At 50.6% G+C, this 25,129-nt stretch overlaps 1 protein-coding gene and 1 non-coding gene across 3 annotated transcripts in view; one reads left to right on the top strand and one right to left on the bottom strand.

Moving 5' to 3' along the window:
- TNFRSF8 (TNF receptor superfamily member 8) overlaps positions 1–25,129 on the bottom strand; it is an 82,438-nt gene that overhangs the window by 52,063 nt on the left and 5,246 nt on the right. For both annotated transcript variants that reach the window (XM_033228309.1, XM_033228310.1), the window contains exon 2: positions 9,761–9,848. In XM_033228309.1, coding sequence (XP_033084200.1) covers positions 9,761–9,848 — 88 coding nt within the window. The remainder of the gene's footprint in view (positions 1–9,760; positions 9,849–25,129) is intronic.
- Positions 16,285–16,388, top strand: LOC117093996. The gene has a single exon (XR_004441337.1). It is a non-coding gene; the product is annotated as a U6 spliceosomal RNA (small nuclear RNA).

Genomic DNA, 25,129 nt, shown 5'->3' on the forward strand with positions numbered 1-25,129 from the left:
ATACATCCTGAATGTTGATATGGATTAAACTGTGTCTCCCCCAAAAAAAGATATTCTAGAATCCTAACCCCCAGTACCTCAGAATGTGATTTTATTTGGAGATAGGGGCTTTAAAGAGGCAATCCGGTTAAAATGAAGTCGCTAGGGTGAACCTAATCCAATCTGACTGGTGTTCTCATGAAGAGGGGAAATGTGGCCAGCGCGGTGGCTCACGCTTGTAATCCCAGCACTTTGGGAGGCTGAGGCGGACAGATTACCTGAGTTCAGGAGTTCAAGACCAGCCTGGCCAACGTAGTGAAACCCCATCTCTACTAAAAATACAAAAATTAGCCGGGCATGGTGGCATGTCCCTGTAATCCCAGCTACTCGGGAGGCTCGGGCAGGAAGATCACTTGAACCTGGGAGGTGGAGGTTGCAGTGAGCTGAGATTACACCACTGCACTCCAGCCTGGGCCACAGAGGGAAACTCCATCTCAAAAACAAAGAAAAAGAAAAGGGGAAATTTGGACATTGCCAGGCACAGTGCCTCATGCCTATAATTCCAACACTTTAGGAGGCCGAAGTGGAAGGATCACTTGAGGCCAGGAGTTTGAGACTAGTCTGGGCAACATGGCAAGATCCCATCTACAACAATAGAAAATTAGCTAGGTGTGATGTGCACACTTGTACTCCTAGCTACTCAGAAAGGCTGAGGTGGGAAGATCACTTGAGCCCAGGAGTTAGAGGTTGCAGTGGGCTATGATGGTGCCACTGCACCCCAGCCTGGGTGATAGAGCAAAACCCTGTCTCTAAAACAATACAATACAGTACAGATAAAATAAAATAAATAAGAAAAGGGGAAATTTGGACACAGAGACAGACATGCACACAGGGAGAACGCCATGTGAAGACTGGAGTTATGCTGCCACAAACTAAGAAACTACTGGAAGTTGAGAGAGAAGCCAAGTCTTTCCCTAGAGCCTTGAGAGGGAGAATGGTCTTGCCAACCTCCTGATCTAAAACTTCTGGCCTCCAGAAGTATGAGACAATACATCTCTGTTGTTTAAGCCAGGGGTCCCCAGTCCCCAGCTGGGGACCAGTACCAGTCCATGGCCTGTTAGGAACGGGGCCACACAGCAGGAGGTGAGTGACAGTGAACGAGCATTAGCTCCTGGGCCCCACCTCCTAACAGATCAGTGGCAGCATCAGATTCTCATAGGAGCGCAAACCCTATTGTGAACTGCACACGCAAAGGATCTAGGTTGCGCGCTCCTCATGAGACTCTAATGCCTGATGATCTGAGATGGAACAGTTTCATCTCAAAACCATCCCTGACCCCACTTCGTGGAAAAATCGTCTTCCACGAAACCAGTCCCTGGTGCCAAAAAGGTTGGGGACCACTGGTTTAAGCCACTCAGCGTGTGGTACTTTGTTACGGCAGCCCCAGCAAACTAACACAAATGTTCTTCCTGCAGGCTAAGTGGCTTCTCCATCTCCACGTCCACCCACTGGGAACCCTTCACACCCAGCCAGATCAGGCTGAAATACCATCTTCTCATGGAACTTTCCTGATCATCTGACCCCACCCAGATCCTCTCTCTGGGTCCTTTTAAAGTCACCCTCTCAGAACACCCACAGCCTGCTCTGCCAGGGTGCGGCAGACCAGACCTACCAAGATGTACCACCCCAGGAGCAGCTCCAACAATGGTTAATGGGCATTGGCAAATAAATACCCCAGCTCCCTCAGCCCTCAGCTGTTCTGCACTGGCTCCCAGAGGCCCCCAGAGGGATTAAGCCCCAGTTGCCCACAGCAGTAACTATCTTTCTAACACAACTTTATAAGCTGCCTTCCCTTCCCTCTGCCACTTCCCTACTGCCAAATTGGTGTTTCCAGCCATCACTAACTGTACTCAGATCTTTGCCTCAAAGTCTGTGCATCAGTCTGCTCAGGCTGCCATAACAAACTACCACAGACAGGGTGGCTTAAACAACAGAAATTCATAGTCAGTTTTTGAGGCCAGAAGTCCAAAATCAAGGTATGTGCAGGGCTAGTTTCTTCTGAGCTCTTTCTCTTTGACTTATAGATGGACTGTGTTCCCCATGTCCTCCCACAGTCTTGTCTCTGTGTATATCTGTGTCCTAATTTCCTCTTATAAAGGCACCAGTCATACTGAATTTGGGCCTATCCTAGTGAACTTATTTTAACTCAATTGCCTTTTTAAAGACCCCGTCTCCAAATAAGGTCACATTCTGAGATTCTGGGGTTAAGACTTCAACATAGGAATTGGAATTGGTGGGGGGAGGGGGCACATTTCAGCCCATAACAGTCTACTTCTGGGGGAATTCAAACTATGGTACCCCCTTCTCTTACAGGCAGATAGAAAAGTCTCAAACTGGTATAATATTTGTCTTATTGAGATTGAGTTTGTGAGGGCAAGATGATAGCTGCCCTGCCCCCCATGGTTGAATCTCTAGGGTCTGATAGAATGCAAATACACAGAACATATTGGGTGAATCAATGAATGAATGAGTGGGTGGATAGGTGGGTAAATGGATGAGTGGGTGGGTGGGTGGGTGGGTGGATGGGTGGATGGATAGATGAGTGGGTGGATGGGTGGGAAGATGGGTAGATGGGTGGATGAGTAGGTTGGTGGGTGGATGGATGGATGAGTGGGTAGGTGAATGGATAAATGAGTAGGTGGATAAGTGGGTGGGTGGTTGGATGAGTGGGTGAGTGGATGGATGAGTGGGTGAGTGGGTGGGTGGATGGATGAGTGGGTGAGTGGATGGATGAGTGGTGAATGAATGGATGAGTGGTGAGTGGATGGATGAGTGGGTAGGTGGATGGATGGATGGATGGATGAAGGGTGGATAGGTGGGTAGATGGGTGGATGGACAGATGAGTGGAAGAACAGTGGATGAGTGAGTAGATGGGTGGATGGGTAGATGGATGGGTGGATGGATGGATGGATGGATGGGGAAAGGTGGATGGGTGGGTAGATGGGTGGATAGATGGATGGGTTAGGGAAGAGTGGATGAGTGGGTGGATGGGTGGATGGGTAGAAGGATGGGTGGATGGATAGATGGGGAAGGGTGGATGGGCAGATAGATGGGTGGATAGATGGATGTGTTAGGGAAGAGTAGATGAGTGGGTAGATGGGTAGATGGGTAGATGAATGGATGGACGGATGGGTGGATGCAGACCAGGGGTTTAGGGGCTTTTCCTCACTGTAAGCTCCCATTCTTCCTCCTTTGAAACTATCTTAGCACAGATACCCTCTGGAGTATCAGATATCTATAAGCATGTCACCTCCTCTACTACTGGGTTGCTCCCAGGAGGCAGGACCTTGTACTTCTCTCCCCCAAATAACCCTATGTCCAACAGAGCTCAATAAATGCTTGCTGCATTGGGCCAGTCCTAATTCCTTCTACTGCCTTCTATTTCCTCCTTCCCACCCCCACATACTTCTTCCTACACAAAAGAACCCTGGTGGATTTTTCAGGCTTAAATAAAGACAAGAGTAGGATGTACCTGCGAGTGGGGTGGGCAGGAGAGAGAGGCTGGCCTGACTTCAGCAGAGGGAGGTGCCAGGGGGACAATAGAAGCTTGGCCCTGTGAGGCAGCAGCTGGCTGTCACGAAGAGTATGTGGGGCAAGCCAGCCATATTCATTCATTCACCTATTCTTTCAAAAATGGAGAATCTACTATGTGCCAAGCCCTGGGCTCAGGGCTGGGGATCCTGCAGGAAGACGATAGACAAGTCATGACACATGGAAGGAGTGTTAGGAAAGTGGAACCATGGGAGGTACCAAGAGCCCAGAGCCAAGATCTTTGAGCTGCCTTGGGGCCATCCCTTCATCCAACCATCATCCATCCAACAAATGTTTATTTCTCTTTTTTTTTTTTTCTTTTGAGATAGAATCTCGCTCTGTGGCCCAGGCTGGGGTCAGGGAGGGCCTACACTTAAGTGGAGCCTGAGGAATGCAGAGTGTGTCAAGCACACAGGGACAGTGGGGGGCCAGGAGCTGCTGTGAGGGGGCTCTGCTGGGACAGTGTCAGAGGGCACAGGGGAGCCCAGCACACTCAGTTGAAGCCCAGGATGAAGAAGGACTGGGCGGGGGAGAGGGAGGCGGCAGGGACAGCAGCTGTCACGCCAAGTGGGCGTGCCCATGCACAGAGCTGGGCTTTACCCAAGGGCAGCGGAAGCTGGGGGAACCCACAAACCCCCTCCTCCTCCTCCTTCCTGTTCACAGCCTTTGGAGGAACTCTCAGCTCCTGGGACAAGATGGGATATACCTGCCATGCTCCCAACCTAACACTTGGCCTGGCCTCACATCCTCCCCCTGAACCTGGACAGGCCTCAGACATCTGCAGGAGAGACCCCTTCCTGTGGGGAGCGAGTCTGCACACAAAGGGAGGGTGGTCCAGGAAGACGGATAACAGGAAGGGCTTTGTAGCCCCTCATTAGCTCTTCATTCGTAAACTCTTCTGCCTCCCAAATTTGAGACCTTGGGGGTCAGTATCAACTACAGCTGAAGAGCTCAGGAGACTGCACTGGGTGGTCATGTTCATGGCCCGGCTAAGCCACTGATTCGCATGTGACCTTGGGCAAATCCCTGAACCCCTCAATGTCCAAGTTTCCTCTCTGGGTTTCTTTTTTTTTTTTCTTTCTTTTCTTTTTTTGAGACGGAGTCTCGCTCTGTTGCCCGGGCTGGAGTGCTGTGGCCGGATCTCAGCTCACTGCAAGTTCCGCCTCCCAGATTTACGCCGTTCTCCTGCCTCTGCCTCCTGAGTAGCTCGGACTACAGGCGCCCGCCACCTCGCCCAGCTAGTTTTTTGTATTTTTTAGTAGAGATGGGGTTTCACTGTGTTAGCCAGGATGGTCTCGATCTCCTGACCTCATGATCCGCCCATCTCGGCCTCCCAAAGTGCTGGGATTACAGGCTTGAGCCACCGCGCCCGGCCTCCTCTCTGGGTTTCTTATCAGGATTGAAGAAACTAAGGTGGGTAAAGGGCCCAGCACAGTGGCCAGCACATAACGCACTCCATCAGTATGAATCATGGTCATTGTTATGAGTCAGTGAATGAGCTCCCTGTCACCAAGAGTATGTAAGCAAAGGGCTGGGGACCTGCTCTCAGGAATGCTGGAGAGGGCATCACAGTCCTGGGTGCAAGGATGGATTCGATGACACCTCCACTTTTCAATCTCAAAGGTCTCTCAGCTTCCTTCCTCCACCAACCCGCCCACGTGCAAACCCGGCCACACAGCTGAGTGCTGTCTGCAGAGGGTGGGCAAAATGTCAAAAAATTTCCCCGAGAGATCAAAGAAGGGGTTTTTGTGGGTTTTTCATTTTTCCTCTCTGGCTACCCGGAAGCACAAGGTCAATAAAACTCCAGTAAAATGCCCCACCCACCACACCAATATGGAGTACTCAGCCCCAACCGGCACTGGGCCTTGGACAGGGGAAGTGGGGAGAAGGCAGCCCCCTCTTCCTAAGTCACAGCTTTTAAGTGGAGGAAGCCTGGGACCTGAGATGTCATTTTTCTCTCCACCCACTGCCCACCAAGGCCCTGTCAGGCTGGGGTCAAAGCAGCCAGAAGAGGGTGAGAAGGAAGTGGCTTTCTCCTTGTGGCTGGGACTGTAGGTCCCATGAAAAGTCATAGAGCACCGCGGGCCACTCCATTCCAGAGGATAAAAACCACAGCAAGCGGGCCCTGGGAGAACTGAGTGCAATCACCACCAAGCCTCAGGCTAGCAAGGGAAGGCCTCATGGAGGAAGGGGTTCCAGGATTACAGCAGGTAGGGACTGTGGGGAGGGCATCCCAGATGGGGACAGGCATGTCCAAAGGCCCAGAAACTAGGCCTGGCACAGTGGCTCATGCCTGTAATCCCAGCACTTTGTGAGGCCAAGACTGGCAAACCACTGGAGGTCAAGAGTTGGAGACCAGCGTGGCCAACACGGTGAAACCCCATCTCTACTTAAAATATAAAAACTAGCTGGGTGTGGTGGCACATGCCTGTAATCCCAGCTACTTGGGAGGTTGAGGCAAGAGAATTGCTTGAACCTAGGAGGCAAAGGTTCCAGTGAGCCGAGATCGCACCACCGCACTCTAGCCTGGGCAACAGAGTGAGATTCTATCTCAAATAAAGATGTAAATAAGTAAAAAGGCCCAGAGACTTGAACGCATGCAGCAGTTCCTGTAGAATGGCCAAGGGAGAAGAAGTCGGAAAGGTGAAAGATGACCCCATTATAAGAATGAGAAGCCAGGCGTGGTGGTTCAAGTCTGTAATCCCAGCACTTTGGGAGGCCAAGGCCGGCGGATCACCTGAGATCAGGAGTTTGAGACCAGCCTGACAACATATAGAAACCCTGTCTCTTGGAGGCCGAGACGGGCAGATCACGAGGTCAGGAGATCGAGACCATCCTGGCTAACACGGTGAAACCCCGTCTCTACTAAAAAAATACAAAAAACTAGCCGGGCGAAGTGGCAGGTGCCTATAGTCCCAGCTACTCGGGAGGCTGAGCCAGGAGAATGGCGTAAACCCGGGAGGCGGAGCTTACAGTGAGCTGAGATCCGGCCACTGCACTCCAGCCCAGGCAACAGAGCGAGACTCCGTCTCAAAAAAAAAAAAAAAAATTAGTCAGTCATGGTGGCACATGTCTGTAATCCCAGCTTCTCGAGAGGCTGAGGCAGGAGAATCACTTGAGGCGGAGGTTGCAGTGAACCAAGATTGCACCACTGCACTCCAGCCTGGACTACAGAGAGAACTCTATCTCAAAAAAGAGAGAGAGAGAAATAAACGTTTGTTGGATGGATGATGGATGGATGGATGGATGGATGGATGGATGGATGGATAAGTAGATGAGAAAATAGCCAGGAGAGGGGGGGTGTATGGATGAGGGGGTGAATGGGAAGATAATTGGAGGGATATGGGAAGGGGGTGGTGCTATGGACTGAATTGTGTCCCCTACAAAGTTCATATGTTAAATGTGTTGAAACCCTAACCCCCAGTGTGACTGTATTTGGAGAAAGGATTTTTAGGAGATAATGTTAAATTAGGTCATAAGGATGGGGCCCTAATCCAATGGGATTGGTGGCCTTATATGAAGAGGGCAAGAAAGAGAAAGAGAAAGAGAGAGAGAGAGAGAGAGGAGAGAGAGAGAGATCTTCCCATCATGAGAAGACTGTCATCTGCAAGCCAAGAAGACAGCCCTCACCAGAAACCAAACCCTGCAAAAACCTTGATCTTGGACCTTCAAGCCTCCAGAACTGTAAGAAATAAATGTCTATTGTTTAGGTCACCCAGCCTACAGTATTTTGTTATGGCAGCCCCAGCAAACTAATACAGGTAGGTGGATGGATAGGGGCTGGATGGGAAGAAAAATGGAAAGGGGATGGAAGGGGGTGGGTTAGTGAGTGGTTAAAAAGATGGGTGGGTGGGTGGGTAGGTACATGGATGGATGGGCAGGTGAGGGGGACAGGTACTTGGATGCGTGAGTGGATGGCCGACCAGTGAAGCACTGAAGAAATCAGGGGACCCACCTGATAGATCATCCAAATCAACACTAAATCAAAAATAAAAGGAAGGGCCGGGCGCGGTGGCTCAAGCCTGTAATCCCAGCACTTTGGGAGGCCGAGACGGGCGGATCACGAGGTCAGGAGATCGAGACCATCCTGGCTAACACGGTGAAACCCCGTCTCTACTAAAAAAATACAAAATTAGCCGGGCAAGATGGCGGGCGCCTGTAGTCCCAGCTACTCGGGAGGCTGAGGCGAGAGAATGGCGTAAACCCGGGAGGCGGAGCTTGCAGTGAGCTGAGATCTGGCCACTGCACTCCAGCCTGGGCGACAGAGCGAGACTCCGTCTCAAAAAAATAAAATAAAAAAAAAATAAAAGGAAGAAAGTCCAATAGCATCCAACCCACTGCTCTTGCCCGTACAATGGCTACTTTGAATCACTGTTGAAAACACAAATCAAAATCAAATACAAAAACATCAAATTCTTTCTAAGAATGTTTCCCTCTGTCCTTTGGTGGCCTGAGCATGAGGCTGATCTGAATCTCGTGGGGAAGTTAAGAGGCCACAAGTCTAGGAACTGACTGACCCAGGTTCCCGCACAGCTCCAGTGGAATACCCCTGATGGCCATAGCCTGTCACCACCCTCCAGACAGCACAGCTGGGAGGATTAGGTGATGAGTGGATGGACCCCTCCGCCCCCATCGTCGGAAGCCCTCCAGACGATGCCCACCCACTTGCAATGGCCTGTTTTCCTCAAAGCAAGACAATGAACCAGACACACACAGACTCCCTCCCACCCTTGCTGGCACAGCTAAAGGCTGATGTCCTCATGACAATCTCTGTTCCTGGAGGTCAGAGACCATGAGGGCATTGTTATGTCCTGCCCCACCCATCTAAGACCACTGGTTGTGCCTCGGAGCTTTTGATAATAACCACAGGGGCAGAAATGCCTCACGACCCTCTTCCAGCTGCTTATCTCCTCGGGCCTAAGCATTAGCTGCAACATGGAAAGAACAACACTTGCCCAGCTCCAGAAGGATTTCCTGGTAATGGACTAGAAGTCAATCACGGTGCTGGGGGTGGCCAAGCATTCCAGAAAGGGAGCTCTAGTCTGGGAGTCCAGTCTCAGAGAAATCTACTGTTCGGGTTGTCCCAGGATAAATGAGTGTTCTGAGCTGGAGCAGTCAAGAACTGCAAAGAGGCCAGGCATGGTGGCTCACGCCTGTAATCCCAACGCTTTGGGAGGCTGAGGCATGAGGACTGATTGAGCCCAGGAATTCAAGAACAGCCTGTGCAATTAGCGAGACCTTGTCTTTATTTTAAATTAATATAAAAAAAATTAGGCCCGGCGCAGTGGCTCACGCCTGTAATCCCAACATTTTGGGAGGCTGAGGCGGGTGGATCACCTGAGGTCAGGAGTTTGAGACCAGCCTGGCCAATATGGTGAAACCTTGTCTCTATTAAAAATACAAAATTACCCAGGTGTGGTGGTGCATGCCTGTAATCCCAGCTACTTGGGAGCCTGAGTCAGGAGAATCGCTTGAACCTGGGAGGCGGAGGTTGCAGTGAACCGAGATTGCGCCGTTGCACTCCAGCCTGGGCAACAAAAGCAAAACTCCGAAAGAAAGAAAGGAAAGAAAGGGAAAAGGAAGGAAGGAAGGAAGGGAGGGAGGGAGGAAGGAAGGAAAGAAAGAGAGAGAGAAGGAAAAGGAAAGAAAGAACAGCAAAGGGCTTCCAGGCCCCAGAAATGAAGGGTGGTCAGAGGATGTCGACAGCCCAAGCTTTGAGGTCTCTGAGCTCTGGGCCCCAGCCCTAGATCATTCCACCATTTCCCAACTGTGTTACCCTGGTCATCAAGGGAAGTGGCTGGAGCTTAACCTTGCCAAGCCCCAGTAGCCTCATTTGCAAAATGAGTGTAATAAAGGATCATTGCAAGCACTTAATGAGATGATGCAGTGCATACAAAGGTCTTGGACCCATGGATAGTAAGCGTCCAAAAAAGGGCAGCTCTAAGTTAAAAATAAAAACTCACGGAGATGGACTTTCTTGTGGCAGCAACAAACACAGTCTCAATTCTACAGCCCTAACCTCTGACAGAGTCTCTGGACTCTGCAATGCCAGGAATGACCTGCAGAAAACTGTAGCCAATTATGACAATGACAGTTGGCTCCAATTTCCCCACTCATCAATCCCCCAAGAGGGTCATCAATTGAGGACAAATTCCCCCCCCTTCTCCCCACCCCCAGCGCCCCCACTCACCCGTGGGGCAGCGGTAACAGCACCTCCTGACAGCCTTGTCATAGTAGTGGCTGGGGTTTCCACGACAGGTGTCCTCGAAGGGTCGATCCTAGTAAGTCAGAAAACCTGGTGAGGCCAGGTGGATCCCAGATATCCATACTCCCTCTGTCCCCACCAGTCCCAGGAGGCCTGAGACAGAGTTTTGTATTATCGGAGAGAAATCAGGACAAGAACTCCTGATTCCACAAACCCACACTGCCCTTGGGCTTACCCCCTGCTACTCCAGCTGAGGCCAGAAACTTTAGCATCTCCCTTGACTCTCTCCTCTCAAACAACCCATCAACAAATTCTCCTGGCCCTTTTCATACCATAATCATCACCACCTTCACCTGGGGCCAGTCACCATCCCCTCGCCCTGGGATTAACATAGTTGCTTCCTACCTTGTCTCTGGGATGGACCCAACAATATACATTTCTGGTAAACTTATTTGTTGAAGTCTAACACACCCGTACAAAAAAGTGCACCGATCTCAAGTTACAGCCAACTGCATTTTTACAAGATGAATGCACCATGCAATCAGCACCCAACTCATCAAACAGGATCTTGCCAGCCCCAGCTCCTCCCTCATCCCCGCTCCCACACACTTCTCCCAAAAGGCTGATTTCTATCCCTTTATTAGTGTTGACTGCTTTTGGATTTTACATAAAGTAGAATTACACAGTCCGTTCCCCTGCAACCAGCCTCTTTCATTCAGCATTATATTGTGAGAATCATTCGCATTGTTGCAAATAACAGTTGCTCATTTCTGTCCATTGCTTTGCAGTATAGCATTGCACAAATATGCACAATTTAGTTGTCTAGTCTACTGTTTTTTTTTGTTTTTTTTTTTTTTTTTACTTTGTTGAGACAGAGTCTTGCCCTGTTGCCCAGGTTGGAGTGCAGTGGCATGATCTCAACTCACTGCAACCTCCACCTCCTGGGCTTAAGTGATTCTTGTGCCTCAACCTCCCAAGTAACTGAGACTAAAATTGTGTGCCACCACGCCCAATTAGTTTTTGTATTTTTAGCAGAGAAAGAGTTTCACTATGTTGGTCAGGCTAGTCTTGAACTCCTAACCTCAAATGATCCACTCGCCTTGGCCTCCCAAAGTGCTGGGATTACAGGGTATGAGCCAGCACTCCGGGCCTGCTCTCAATAGACATTCCACTTTTTGGTTATTATGATAGTGCTGCTGGGAACATTCCTGTACACATGTTTTAGTGACCAAATGTACATGCTTCTGTTGGCTATATACCTAGGAGTGGAATTCCTGGAGCATAAGGCATGCTCAGTTCTGATAGATTCTCCATCCAGGCTTCTAAAGCAGTCGTACTAGTAAGTACTTCCCTGCAGTGTCTGAGGATTCCAGTTGTTCCACTTCCTTGTCAGCACTTGGTGGTGTCAGTTTTTAAAACTTTCACCATCTTGTTGGATCTGTAGTGATACCTCATTGTGGTTTTTATTTGCATTTCTCTGATAAGTAATGTTGTTGGGCACCTTTTCCCGTGTTTATTAACCATTTAGGCATTCTTTTTTGTAAGATGCCTATTCAGGTCTTGTGGCCATTTTTTTTAATCGGGTTGTCTGGCTTTTCTTATTGATGTGTGAGAGTTCTTTACATATTCTAGATACATGGCTTTTGTTGATTATATGCACTGCAAGTATTTTCTTGCATCCTCTGGCTTGTCTTTTCACTTTCTTTATGGAGGCTTTTGATGAACAGACATTCTTAGCTTTAATAAATTACATACACTAATCTTTTCTTTTATGGTTAATGCCTTTTTTTGTCCTGTTTAAGAAATATTTGCCCACTCAATGTCACTTACATATTCTCCTACATTAACTTCTAGATGAGATTGTTTAATCGTTCATATTCAAGTTTCATTCTTGTGCATGGTGTGAAGTAGGGGTCAGAGAGGCTCACTCTTTTCAGGAAGGTGTGGTTTTTGTTTTGTGGGTTTTTGTGCGTTTTTTTTTTTTTTTTTTGAGACAGGGTCTTACTCTGTTGGCCAGGCTAGAGTGCAATGGTGCAATCGTGGCTCACTGCAGCCTCAGCCTCCCAGGCTGAAGTAGTCTTCTCTTTTGCCTCAGCCGTCCAAGTACCTGGGGCCACAGGCATGCACCCCCACACCCAACTAATGTTTTATTTTTTTGTAGAGACTGGGTCTTGCTATGTTGCCGAAGTTGGTCTCAAACTCCTGAGCTCAAGTAATCCTCCTGCCTCAGCCTCCCACAGTGCTGGGATTACAGGCGTGAGCCACCTCGCCCAGCCTCAAGAAGATGTGTTTTTAACAGGGCCCCCATGTGTTTCAAGGGTTCTTTGAAAGTGCAGCCCCATCATAAGAAAGGATTCAAGAGAGGAAATTCTCCGTTGAGATCCCAGGGAAGGAGTTTTGTCTTTCCAGATGGAATGACAGGTAATCCAGGATGTGGAACTTCTGGGGTGGAAAGAAAGGGAGAAGGGAAACAGGAAATGAGGCAGGAGGCAGGGAGGGAGCCTTGTCGCATTTCCATGTCTTCAGCATCCAAGATGGTGCCTGGCAGAAAGGAGGTGGCCCCTGGTGCAATGTGGGGCTTTCTTGGTTTGAGGAAGGGAAGCAGAAGCCACTTTCCCCCAGGAGAGAGGCCTGGCTGGCCTAAGGGGCTGCCTGACTCTTCTCTCCACTCAAGGGAACAGTGAAGTTTCCGGCATGTTCAGGAAGCAGCAGAGAGCAGCAGCATGGCTGGAAGGTGGATACATGGGGTGTTGGTTACATCATTCTTTTTTTTTTTTTGCGTGTCTGAAACATGTCACCATATTAATTTGAAATAATACATGAACCTGATATTTGCCCAACAGTCACATGGCGCTTGGGTGGTCTCCCTTCTCATTTAATCCAGAGCCCAGGGCCTTGAGGACACCTCCTCCCTCCAGCATTAGAGGACAGTGTCCACTCTTAAGTCACTCCAAGGGCTCCGGGAGCCTTTCCATGGGGCAGGAAACTGCCAGGACACCCGAAGTGCTCCTAACCCACAGCATCTCACTGAGTGAGTTCAGTAGCCTGTGCCTGGGGCTGGCTGGAGGTGTGAGGGCTCACCTGCAAGGCCTGCTGAGTGTGGGAACATTCTGGGTCCTTGTCCTGGGTCTCCCCTCCCGGCCTGTCTGCTAATCTCACTGACAGCTACGGAGTCTACAGAGACCATGGCCCCAGGCCTTGCTCACTCTGCCGGGGCCTAGAACACACCCGGGGGGCTCTGGCCACTTATGTCTCCCTCCTGCCACCACACCTGGGTCCATGGAGGGGTAGGGGGTGCAGAGAATGGGGGGGGAGCCCATGGTATTGCACATTACCCCCGCCGAGTCTGGCCTTGGGTGCCTGCTTTCACACAACTCCTCCTTTACACACCCCTAGCTCTTTGCGGCCAGATCACTATCCCATGTTACAGATCAGGAAGCTGCAGCCTAGAGAGGTGTAGCCACCTGCCCAAGGTCACACAGCAACTAAGTGCAGAAAGGTTTGAGCTTCACTGTGTCCCCAATTCTCTCCCATCTCTAGGCCACAAGCTACCCATCTTTAAAATGAAAAAAATCCCCGGGCTGGGCACTGTGGCTCATGCCTGTAATCCCAGCACTTTAGAAAGATGAGACGGGAGAGTCACCTGAGGCCAGGAGTTCAAGACCAGCCTGGCCAACATGGTGAAACCCCGTCTCTACTGAAAATACAAAAAAGATTAGCCTGGCGTGGTGGTCGGTGCCTGAAATCCCAGCTATTCAGGAGGTTGAGGCACAAGAATTGCTTGAATCTGGGAGGCGGAGGCTGCAGTGAGCTGAGATCGCACCATTGCACTCCAGCCTGGGCAACAAGGGTGAAACTCTATCTCAAAAAAATAAAAATAGGTATTAAAACCCCAAATATCCTCGAAAGAGTGCTCCCAGGAGAAACAAGCTTGACCATTCTGCTGTCAGGTTCCCTCTGACCACCAAGTCTGCCATGAAGAAGGCAGAAGACAACGACACACTTGTATACACTGTGGATGTTAAAGCTGACAAGTACCAGATCAAATAGGTTGTGAAGAAGCTCTGTGACATGGATGTGGCCAAGGTCAGCACCCTGATTCGGCCGGATGGAGAGAAGAAGGCATATGGTCCACTGGCTCCTGACAACAAAACTGGGATCATCTTGGCTGGGCGCAGTGGCTCATGCCTGTAATCCCAGCACTTTGGGAGGCTGAGGCCAGCGGATCACCTGAGGTCAAGAGTTCGAGACCAGCCTGGCCATCGTAGCAAAACCCTGTCTCTACTAAAAATACAAAACTTAGCCAGGAGTGGTGGTACACGCCTATAATCCCAACTACTCTGGAGGCTGAGGTGGAAGAATCCCTTGAACCCAGGAGGCGGAGGTTGCAGTGAGCCGAGATTGCGCCACTGCACTCCAGCATAAGCAACAGAGTGAGACCCTGCCTCAAAAAAAAAAAAAAATAGAAAATTTAAAAATAAAGAAGTGATAATAATATGTGTATACATAAAGAGAGTGAGAACACAGATGTACAAAGCCATATATGTAAATAGCGTCTCAAGGACACCAAACGCTGGGAGGTGGCAGCTTATTTTCAATAATAATTCTTGGTAAATCCATAGTTTGCCACCGGAGGGCAGTCTTCTTGCTGTGTGGAGGGGTCATGGGATCTCAGCTGGGATGTCCAGCCTGTGCCTCTCAAAGCCCCTTGAAAGGAGGAGCAGAGGACTTGGGGCCCCATTTTCCATGTGGGGCTGGGCGAGGAAGGGGCACTCCCTTCCCCTCACACAGGCCCTTTACCTGTCCCAGCTCCTGGTGGAGAAGGAGGCAAGGACCCTCTGCCGCCGCCCAGAGAAGTCTTGCCCTGTGGATTTCCAGGCCCACCCTGCCTGGCTCATCAGCTCCTGCTGCCCTGGGGAAGAGGGAGAGGGAGGGAAGAGGGAAAGGGGAGCTAGGATGTGCCCCTGCCTGCGAGGGAAGAAGGGATCAGAAAGCGAAGAGTGGGAGGGGGAAGCCCAAGGACTGGAGGGGGGCTTTTGGGTGGAGTTCCCCGCAGGTTCAAGGCAAAGTGAGGTGTCCACAAAGTAATGAGCTGTGCAGCTGGAGGCCCTTGGCCCCACCTTAGTAGCAACAAGATAAAGAGAGGGTGGCCTAAAACCTTACCATTTCTAGGCCGGTCTATTTTCAGGTTGGTTTGGTTTTCCCTACAAGACCAGTTAAAGTTCACTTTCAAAAAGCCCCACCTGGTCTCAGCCGGACCATACCTGTGGGAGACAAGTCTAGAAGTTGTGGGGTGGGCGGGGAGTCGGATCAAATGCAAAATCCCCGAAGGGGCCAGAGCTGAGCAGGGCCAGTGAGGTAAGTACCCCTCCCCTCCCAGTCTCCAGGGGATCTCCACCACTGTGTGCTCCATTATTCAAGGTGAGGCCCCGGGCCAGCAGTGGGGGCACCACCTGGGAACTTTGTCAAAATGCAGAACCCCAGACCTCCCTAATTGGAATCTGCATTTTAACAAGTGCCCCAGGGAGTCCGAGATGCACTGGCCTAGCAGAAGCTGAGCAGAAAGAAGTGCAAATGCTGGATGGTTTGCTTTCCATAGCAAAAGTAATTCTAATAGCCAATTACTGCCAACCCATTTTACAGATGGGGAGACTGAGATATAAGGATGAGAAAGCTGCCCAAAGTCACACAGCTGGTCAGTGTTAGAGCCAGTATTTGCCACGTGCTCTGATCCACCAGCTTCTGCTGCCTGGGGTGGGGGGTGTGCTGTAGTCCAGAATTACAGCAGGTAGGGACTATGGGGAGGGCATCCCAGATGGAGACAGGCATGTCCAAAGGCGGAGAAACTAGGCCCAGCACAGAGGCTCTGAGATCCCTGCTCCCCACTCCCCATGAGACTGAAGTGGGTGGTTTGTTTGTTTGTTTTAAGACAGAGTACTCGCTCTCTCTGTTGCCCAGGCTGGAGTGCAGTGGCGTGATCTTGGCTCACTGCAACCTCCACCTCCTGCGTTCAAGCGATTCTCCTGCCTCAGCCTCCCAAATAGCTGGGACTACAGGTGCTTGGCACCACACCTGGCTAATTTTTGTATTTTTAGTGGGGGGGGGGGTTTCACCATGTTGGCCAGGCTGGTCTCGAACTCCTGACCTCAACTGAGCCACCCACCTCACAGCCTCCCAAAGTGCTGGGATTACAGGAGTGAGCCACCATGCCTGGCCGAGACTGACTGCTTTTTGAAATGCTTGCTTCTCCCTGGCCCCCAACCCATCACTAGTTCTGTTTAACCTGCAGTTTTACCCCCACATCTACCAGCTCTTCCTCACCTTCCCGCCATCTGGACTTGACAGTGGCCACCTGAGGGTCTCCTCTCATCTACCCCATCCACCGCACCCAGCTCCCAGTGCAGACACCAGACTGATCTTTTGAAAACATGATCTACTGTCTTCCCCTCTATCCTATTGAAGACCCTCAGATGGCTTCCAACCCAGCTAAGAATAAAGCCCAAAGTCCTGTGTTCACTTCTATAACTCATATACTAAAATTGGAGCAATACAGAAATTAGCATGGCCCCTGCATAAGGATGATATGGAAATTCATGAAACAGTCCATATAAAAAAAAGAAAAAAAAACCAAAGTCTTAACAGTGGCCCAGGAGGCCCTGCCCTCCTTGCCTGCCTGTGAAGTCCCTGGTACTCTCTCCTACCAGCCTCCTTTTGCCACTGGCACCCCACGGGCACCCCACTCCCTGCGGCAGCCTGTGCATGCTGTTCCCCTGCCTGCACCGGTTCCTAAATCCAGTGCACCCCCATTCATCCTTGGGACCTCACTCATGAGGCTGCTTCCTCTGGGAAGCCCTCTCTGATCACCCCCATCCAGGTCATGTGCTGTGTCCCTACTGGAAGCTCTAGGGGACTGTTGGTTTCCTTGCTCACTAAGGTTGTTGGCAGAATTCAGTTCCTTGTGGTTGTAGGACTGAGGTCTTGTTTCTTTTCTGACAGCCAACTAAGGGCTGTTCCCTGCTTCTAGGGACTGTGGCATCCTTTGGCTCAAGGCCCCCTTACTCCATCTGCAAAACCGGCAATGGTGAGCTGAGTCCTTCTCACATCACATTTCTCTCTTTGCCTCTATCATCTTTCTCTAACACAGCCAGGAAGGGTTATCTGCTTTTAAGGACTCATGTGATTAGATTGGGCCCACCCTGATAATCCAGGATAATCTTCCTGTCTCAAGATCCATAGTCTCGGGTTCCAAGGATTAGAATGTGTGAACATTTGGCTGGGCACAGTGCCTCTCACTTAAAATCCCGTCTCTTTGAGAGGCTGAGGCAGGAGGATCGCTTGAGCTCAGGAGTTTGAGACCAGCCTGGGCAACACAGCGAAGGAGAAAACCCGTCTCTACAAAAGATACAAAAATTAGCTGGGCATGGTGGAATGCACCTGTAGTCCCGGGAGGCTGAGATGGGAGAATCTCTTGAGCTGTGGTTGGGCCACTGCATTCCAGCCTGGATAACAGGGTGAGACCCTCTCCTAAATTAACAAAGTAGAACGTATGGACATTTTAGAGGACTATGAGTCTGCCGCCACACCCCCGCTCCTAAGCAACCACTAGACTATATCACCACATGCCGAACTCGGTCACCTCCTAACTGTGGGACCCTGAACCCCTCTGTCCACACTGAGTGCTCACCTGAGCTCCAGACCAACAGACTACCTGAAACTAAAGTCATCCTTCTCCCGCTTCTTTAAATACACCCACAGGTACACAGGGTCCATCCCTGGCCACAGGCAGCACCTCTCACAGTTGTCCCATCTGCAAGCAGGTGCCGAGTTGAGCTTCCCCCAGTTCCTGCACAGCTGAGGAAGAGCGTGCGGGGCCCCATGCTGCCCGGCCCCAGGGTTGGAGGTAAAACCCAAAGGCAGTGGACACGGAAACGGCATAAGGGGGGAGCCTGGAGTCCCTGGCTGGAAGGAACTCAGGGACAGGCAAGCACCTTGAAATAATGTTTGTGTAAGAGTTGAAGAAAGAAGGAAAAAACATGAAAAGTGGCTTACCGGTCAAAGACAGGTTTATTTTGGAAAATAAAACTGAGAGGGGCTTCTGGCCAATTTCGGTCAGCAGCATTTTCTCTTACAGACTAAGGGTATTTAAGGGTTCTGGGAGGGGCGCTTATCGCAGGCTAGGAATGTTTGTGTATGGAGGAGAGTTTTACTGCGTGCTGGGAATGTCTGTGGTCAGAGGGAAGGTTATCTCGGGGCTGGCATGTCTCTGGTCGGACAGGGGTGTTTATCTTAGTGTTGGAATGTTTTTCGTTGGAGGTGTCATTTGTGGTTTATGGTCATGCTGACATTAGCCATTAGGCTGATGTTTTGGGGTTGGATTTAGGTGGTTTCTAATCAAGGAGAACTTAAAATGGCGATGCTTGTCCAAGATGGTGACATTCCTGCTCTGTCAGTTAGCAAGAATCATGCCATCCTCACTGGGTACCTACTGTCGTGTGGGACGGAAGAAGGACATGAGAGGGGGTCTGTGGTCAGCAGAATAGCACCCCCTAAAGATAACCACTTCCTAATCCCCAGGACCTAGGGTGACATATTCATATATGTGCTCATATACGTCACCCTACATGGCAATGGGGAATCAGGGTGGTAGATGGTGTTGAGGTTGTGAACCCACTGACTTTGAGATGGGAGATTCCCCCTGGATTATCCAGGTGAGCCAGTGCAATTTAAGGGAACTTAAAAATGCAAGAGGGAGGCAAAAGAGAGAGTCAGGGAGTCAGAAAAAGAGATGAGCACGGAAGCTCTTCACTGTCACTTCCCAAATACGTTTCATCAAATGCTGGGGCTACAGGATAGTAACAGATGACAGGCAAAAGAACAAGGCCAGGCGCGGTGGTTCACACCTCTAATCCCAGCACTTTGGGAGGCCAAGGTGAGAGGATTGCTTGAGCCCAGGAGTTCAAGACCAGCCTGAGCAACACAGCAAGACCCTATCTTTATAAAAAAAAAAAAAAATTTTTTTTTTTTAGACGGAGTCTCACTCTGTCACCCAGGCTGAAGTGTAGTGGTGCAATCTCGGCTCAGTAACCTCTGCCTCCCAGGTTCAAGCAATTCTCCTGCCTCAGCCTCCCAAGTAGCTGGGATTACAGGCATGTGCCACCACACCTGGCTAAGTTTTGTATTTTTAGTAGAGATGGGGTTTCAGCATGTCTCAAACCCATAACCTCAAGTGATCCACCTGCCTCGGCCTCCCAAAGTGCTGGGATTACAGGCATGAGCCACTGTGCCCGGCCTAAAAATTTTAAAAAATTAAAAAATTAAAAAATTTAATTAGCTGGGCATGGTGGCACGTGCCTGTAGTCCCAGCTACTCAAGGAACTAAGGTGGGAGGATTGAGTCCAGGAATTTGAGGTTACAGTGAACTACGATTGCAACACTGCACTCCAGCTTGGGTGACAGAGTGAGACCCTGTCTCATAAATAAATAAACAAACAAAAATAATCACTGGAGTCCAATTGAGAGATTTCCATTTCAGATCACGGGGCCTCTCAGAGCCTTTGATGTGCTTTCTTACTCTCTGATTCTCCAAGGAAGGATATGGGGGCTAGTCAGAAAAATCTGCAATGTTTCTCAAACTTCGTTGGCCATAGAACCTTTTTTTCTCAGAACTGCCATTGCCAGAAAGTGACTTTGGGAAATGTTGCCTTTGGCACTAGGGAAGCATTAAAGGGTTTCAGGACCATTCATGTGGTGGGGAGGTGGACAGGATAGAGAAGAGCGAGTCCATTTTACCAAGAGCACGTCTTGAGTCCAAATTTAGCAAACTGCTTGATCCTCACTTCCCACTGAGAAATCCCTCCGGCCCCACAGAAATCCCATGCCAGCTCCATGAGCCAATTGTTCAGACTGCAGGGATCCTGAAGGTTCCAGGGCCGAAGCAAGTGTTAGAGCTACATCCTTAGCTACACCTCAGATGGGGTAAAACCCACCCAGCCCTGAAGTACGTTCCCGGGCAGCAACAGCCACCACAGGATGATGGCAGCTACAAAGAAAAATGTAGTGGGCCAGGCGCGATGGCCCCCACCTGAAGTCGCGGCACTTTGGGAGGCCGAGGCAGGCAGATTATTTGAGGTCAGGGGTTTGAGACCAGCTTGGCCACCATGGTGAAACCCCATCTCTAGTAAAAATACATGAAAATTAACCGGGCGTGGTGGTGAGTGCCTGTAGTCCCAGTTACTCGGGAGCCTGTGGCAGGAGAATTGCTTGAACCTGGGAGGTGGAGGTTGCATTGAGCCACGATCTCACCACTGCACTCCAGCCTGGTTGACAGAGCAAGACTCTGTCAAAAAAAAAAAAAAGAAAAAGAAAAGGAAAGGAAAGGAAAGGAAGAAAGGAAAGAGAAAGAAGAGAAGGAAGGGAAGGAGGGAGGGAAGGACGGAGGGAGGGAGGGAGTGAGGAAAATGTAGTGGACTTGAAGAAAAAGGAAGCAGGGCCCAGCTCCCCGGGAGTATTCAACTTTCTGATCCTCTTGGAGGTGCCTTGGGTTCCTGTGCCAGCCTCAGGCCACTTGCTCAGAAGGGGATTGTGTATTTACTTTTTGTTTGTTTGTTTGTTTGTTTGTAAGACAGGGCCTCGCGGTCACCTAGGCTGGAGTGCAGTCTGCAATCATGAACACAGCTCGCTACAGCCTTGACCTCCTGGGGTCAAGTGATCCTCTCACCTCAGCCTCCTGAGGTGCTGGGACCACAGGTGTGTACCACCATGCCCAGCTGATTTTTTGTTGCCCAGGCTGTTCTCAAACTCCTGGGCTCATAAGATCCTCCTGCCTCGGCCTCCCAAAGTGCTGGGAATACAGGCGTGAGCCTTTGCGTCCAGCCTGGTGTGTTTCCTTGCCCACCTTCCTCTCCTAGACTGTGTGTGGGGAAGGGGCGGGGCACATGCCCCCCATACCGTTTGGAGAGAGAGAACTCTTGGCCTGGCCGCTGCATCCTGGCCTCCCTCACCTGACTCAAGAGTAGGAAGAGTGCCTGCCTTGGCTGGTGAAGGTGAAGTGGGGTTTAGGTGTTTCCTGGTCTCGGCAGGTTGGAACAATTTCAGGAGACTGTGCGGAGGCCGCACTACCTGTGCACTCCCTGAGACCAGAACCATACCTGGCAGGCAGCAGGCCGTCAAGAAAGTTGATTGCTGAAATGAAGCTGTGGGTGATGCCTCCAGGAGTTCTCAGCTCCCTGGAGGACCCAAGAACCCCAGGGGAGCCTGCTGGGCGGGGCTTCCAAAGCAGGCCCCAGGCTCGCCCCAACCATGGGCGCTGATGTGCTGTTTGACCTCTGACCCCTTCTGCTGCCTCCAGAGCCGTGGGCAAAGCTGGCGAGGACAATGGCACCATCTGTGGTGCAGAACCTCGTCACTGCAAACTCTGGAGTCTCCATCCCCCACTGACCCAGGTGGAAGTGAAGATGGGCTCCTCTGGACTCCCACAGGCCCCAGACAGTCCCCGACACAGTACTGGCCACCCTCTCCTCTGTCTTCCCCTTCCCACACTGCCACCCATCGAGGGCAAGGACTGGAACTGGTTCATCTCCAAGGCTGTATCCACAATGCCCAGCATACAACAGGCACCTAATAAGGCTCACCTTTATTTGCACAGCACTTACTGTGTCCAGGAGCTGCTCTCAGCCCTTGGCACATATTAACTCCTGTCATCCTTACACCAGCCCTACAATACAAGGTAGCTACTGTTATTAGCCCATTTTATAGATGGGGAAACCGAGGCACACAGAGGTAACTTAACTTGCTCAAGGTCACCAGCTAGTGTCAGAAGTAAGGGATTACCCTGACAGGCTGACAAAAAAGTTCATACCTTTAACCAAATACCCTACTCTCAAAGGTGGCTCATGCCTCTAATCCCAGCACTCTGGGAGGCCGAAACGGGTGGATTACTTGAGGTCAGGAGTTCGAAACCATCTTGGCCAACATGGTGAAACCCCGTCTCTAGTAAAAATACGAAAATTAGCTGGCATGGTGGCAAGTGCTTGTAATCCCAGCACTTTGGGAGGCCAAGGCGGGTGGATCACTTGAGACCAGGAGTTCAAGGCCAGCCTGGCTAAAATGGTGAAACCTGTCTGTACTAAAAATACAAAAATTAGCCAGATGTGGTGGCGGGTGCCTGTAGTTCCAGCTACTAGGGAGGCTGAGGCAGGAGAATCACTTGAACCCAGGAGGTGGAGGTTGCAGTGAGCCAAGATCGCACCACTGCACTCCAGCGTGGGCAACAGAGCAAGTCATCTCAAAAAAAAAATAAAAGAGAGAGAGAGAGAGGAAATGTGAGGATGGAAGGACAGTTCAGAGTGATGCAGGGCCCGGGGCCAAGGAACACAGGCAGCTTCTAGAAGCTGGAAAAAGGCAAGGAAACATTTTGCCACAGCATATCCAGAAGAAAACCATAGCTCTGCTGCCTTATCATAGACTTTTTTCTTTTTTTGAGACAGAATCTTGCTCTGTCACCCAGGCTGGAGTGCAGTGGTGGGATCTCGGCAAACTGCAACATCTGCCTCCCAGGTTCAAGCAATTATCGTGCCTCAACCTCCTGAGTAGCTGGGACTACAGGCACACACCGCCATGCCCAGCTCATTTTTGGATTTTTAGCAGGGACAGGGTTTTGCCAGGTTGGCCAGGCTGGTCTCAAACTCCTGGCCCCAAGCATCTGCCCACCTCATCCTCCCAAAGTGCTGGAACTACAGACTTGTCATAGACTTTTGACCACCAGGGCTATACGATAATACCTTCATGTTGTTCTAAGCCACCAAATGTGTGCTAATTTGTTATAGCAGCAGAAGAAAACGAACATATACTGTAACCAGGATGAATAAAAGAGCCTATGCTTGGGTTGGAATGAATGAACAGGATAATGTGGAGGCCAAAGAAAGGGGGTCTTGGGCTAGGTTAATAGAAGTAAGGTGAGTCTACTGGGGAGTGGTCTCTGACCCGGGTGGCACCAGGAAGTCTACAGTGGACTCTGGTACCCAGAGATCCGTATCAGCGGCTTGGACTCTATAGAGGGCGCCATACTTCAACACCCAACCCCTACTTGTACTTGAGCATGGACAAACTAGAACTTTTCTCCAAAACACCTGTTCCATCCTTCACTTGTTTTTTTCCACATCCCAAAATGACACCTCCGTGCAGCCAGATACTGAGCTCCCAAATATGGACGGGATCCCTAATTTCCCTCCTGCCCTCTGCGCTCCCTGCAGACCCATCCACAGGGTCTGCTTGATTCTAGCTTGAAAGCACATTCCAGCTGGACACAGTGGCTCATGCCTGTAATCCCAGCACATAGGAGGCGGAGGCAGGAGGATCACCTGAGCCCTGGGAGTTTGAGACCAAACTGGGCAACATAGCGAGACCCTGTCTCTACATAGGCAGGCGGATCACGAGATCAGGAGATGGAGACCCTCCTGGCTAGGACGGTGAAACCCCGTCTCTACTAAAAATACAAAAACAAAATTAGCCAGGCGTGGTAGCAGGTGCCTGTAGTCCCAGCTACTCGGGAGGCTGAGGCGGGAGAACGGCGTGAACCTGGGAGGCGCAGCTTGCAGCGAGCTGAGATCGCAACACTGCACTCCAGCCTGGGTGACTGAGCAAGACCCTGTCTCAAAAAAAAAAAAAAGAAAAGAAGAGAAGTACATTCCCACCTCTGCTCACCTTTCCCCTGGATCACTGACGTGACCTGGCTTTCTGCTCCATCCTGCCTGCTCCTCCCACCCCCCCCCACCCCCACCCCCCGCCCCCACAGCAGACAGAGGGAACTTGAAATATATCATGCAGTATCACTCCCCTGCCAAAAACCTGACCACAGTCCACAAAGGTCTGCACGATCTACCAGCTTTCCTGCCACCTGCTCCTAACCACCCCTCTTCACTCACTTCCCTCCAGCCACACCGGCCTCCTTCCTGTTCCTCCAGCCTCTTGGGGCTTCTGCTAACCTCCCACTGGCTTCCTCCCTCTTTTCATTCCGTGTGTATGTTACCCTCTGCAAGTCCTGTTTTCCCATCTTAGGTAGCCGCCCGTCTCTCTCACACTACGGGATTCTAATCCTCTCATTGCAACTAGCAGCAGTCTGTTGACTGTCACCCCTGTGGAATGTCAGTTCCACGGAGCAGAGACCTGGCTATACGGTGCATGGATGAACGTGCGGCACCCAGAGTACTCCCTGGCATGCAGAAGGTGCTCAGTAAATGTTTGTGGAATGAATGAATTGAAGACAACATGCAGATGAGGAGCCTTGAGCTCATGATACATGAGGAATAAATGTTGGAGGACAGGTGTGTGACTGGTTGAGAGACTCTGGGGACCCAAGGCCACAGTCTTCACATCGCCAGAGGCACTTCTGAGGAACAGGGAGGTGACTCATTTTCAAAACTGGATTTCAGGCAAAGAGGCAAGGCATAGTGGCTCATGCCTGTATTCCCAGCACTTTGGAAGGCTGAGGCGGGTGGGTCACCTGAGGTCAGGAGTTTGAGACCAGTCTGGCTAACATGGTGAAATTCTGACTCTACTAAAAATACAAAAATTAGCCAGGTGTGTGATGGCATGCACCTGTAATCCCAGCTACTTGGGAGGCTGAGGCAGGAAAATCACTTGAACCTGGCAAGCAGAGGTTGCAGTGAACCGAGACGGCACCATTGCACTCCAGCCTGGGCAACAAGAGCGAAACTCCATCTCAAAAAAAAAAAAAGGCTAGGCGCAGTGGCTCATGCCTGTAATCCCAACACTTTGAAAGGCTGAGGCGGGTGGATCATGAGGTCAGGAGTTTGAGACTAGCCTGGCCAGCATGGTGAAACCCCATGTCTACTAAAAATACAAAAAATTAGCCAGGCATGGTGGCGCGTGCCTGTAGTCCCAGCTACTTGGGAGGCTGAGGCAGGAAAACTGCTTGAACCCGGGAAGTGGAGGTTGCAGTGAGCTGTGATCACACCGCTGCACTCCAGCCTGGGCGACAGAGACTCCATCTCAAAAAAGAAAAAGAAAAAAGAAAGAAACTAGATTTCAGTGGATCATGAAGATCGTCTAAATGCCAAAGCTAACCCAGGATGGCGTGAGCTGCCTCGGCACACAGCAAGCATCCTGTCATGGGGGGCATACAAGCAGAGGTTGAATGAAAGTCCCTGGAGCCATGCCTGACCAGAACAGCTGCTCATTTCAGATCTGCTGAATGCATGCATGCATGAATACTTGCATCAATGTCACCAAAGGACTTAAGCATGCAGGGAGTAACTAGACTGAGCCATGTATAAAAAGTCCCTCCCCACCAGCAAGGGCACAAGAATGCCCAGTGGTTTTCAACCGTAGAAGATA

This window comes from Trachypithecus francoisi, unplaced genomic scaffold, assembly GCF_009764315.1.
Source record: "Trachypithecus francoisi isolate TF-2019V2 unplaced genomic scaffold, Tfra_2.0 Lachesis_group12, whole genome shotgun sequence".
NCBI classification, from domain to species: Eukaryota; Metazoa; Chordata; class Mammalia; order Primates; family Cercopithecidae; genus Trachypithecus; species Trachypithecus francoisi.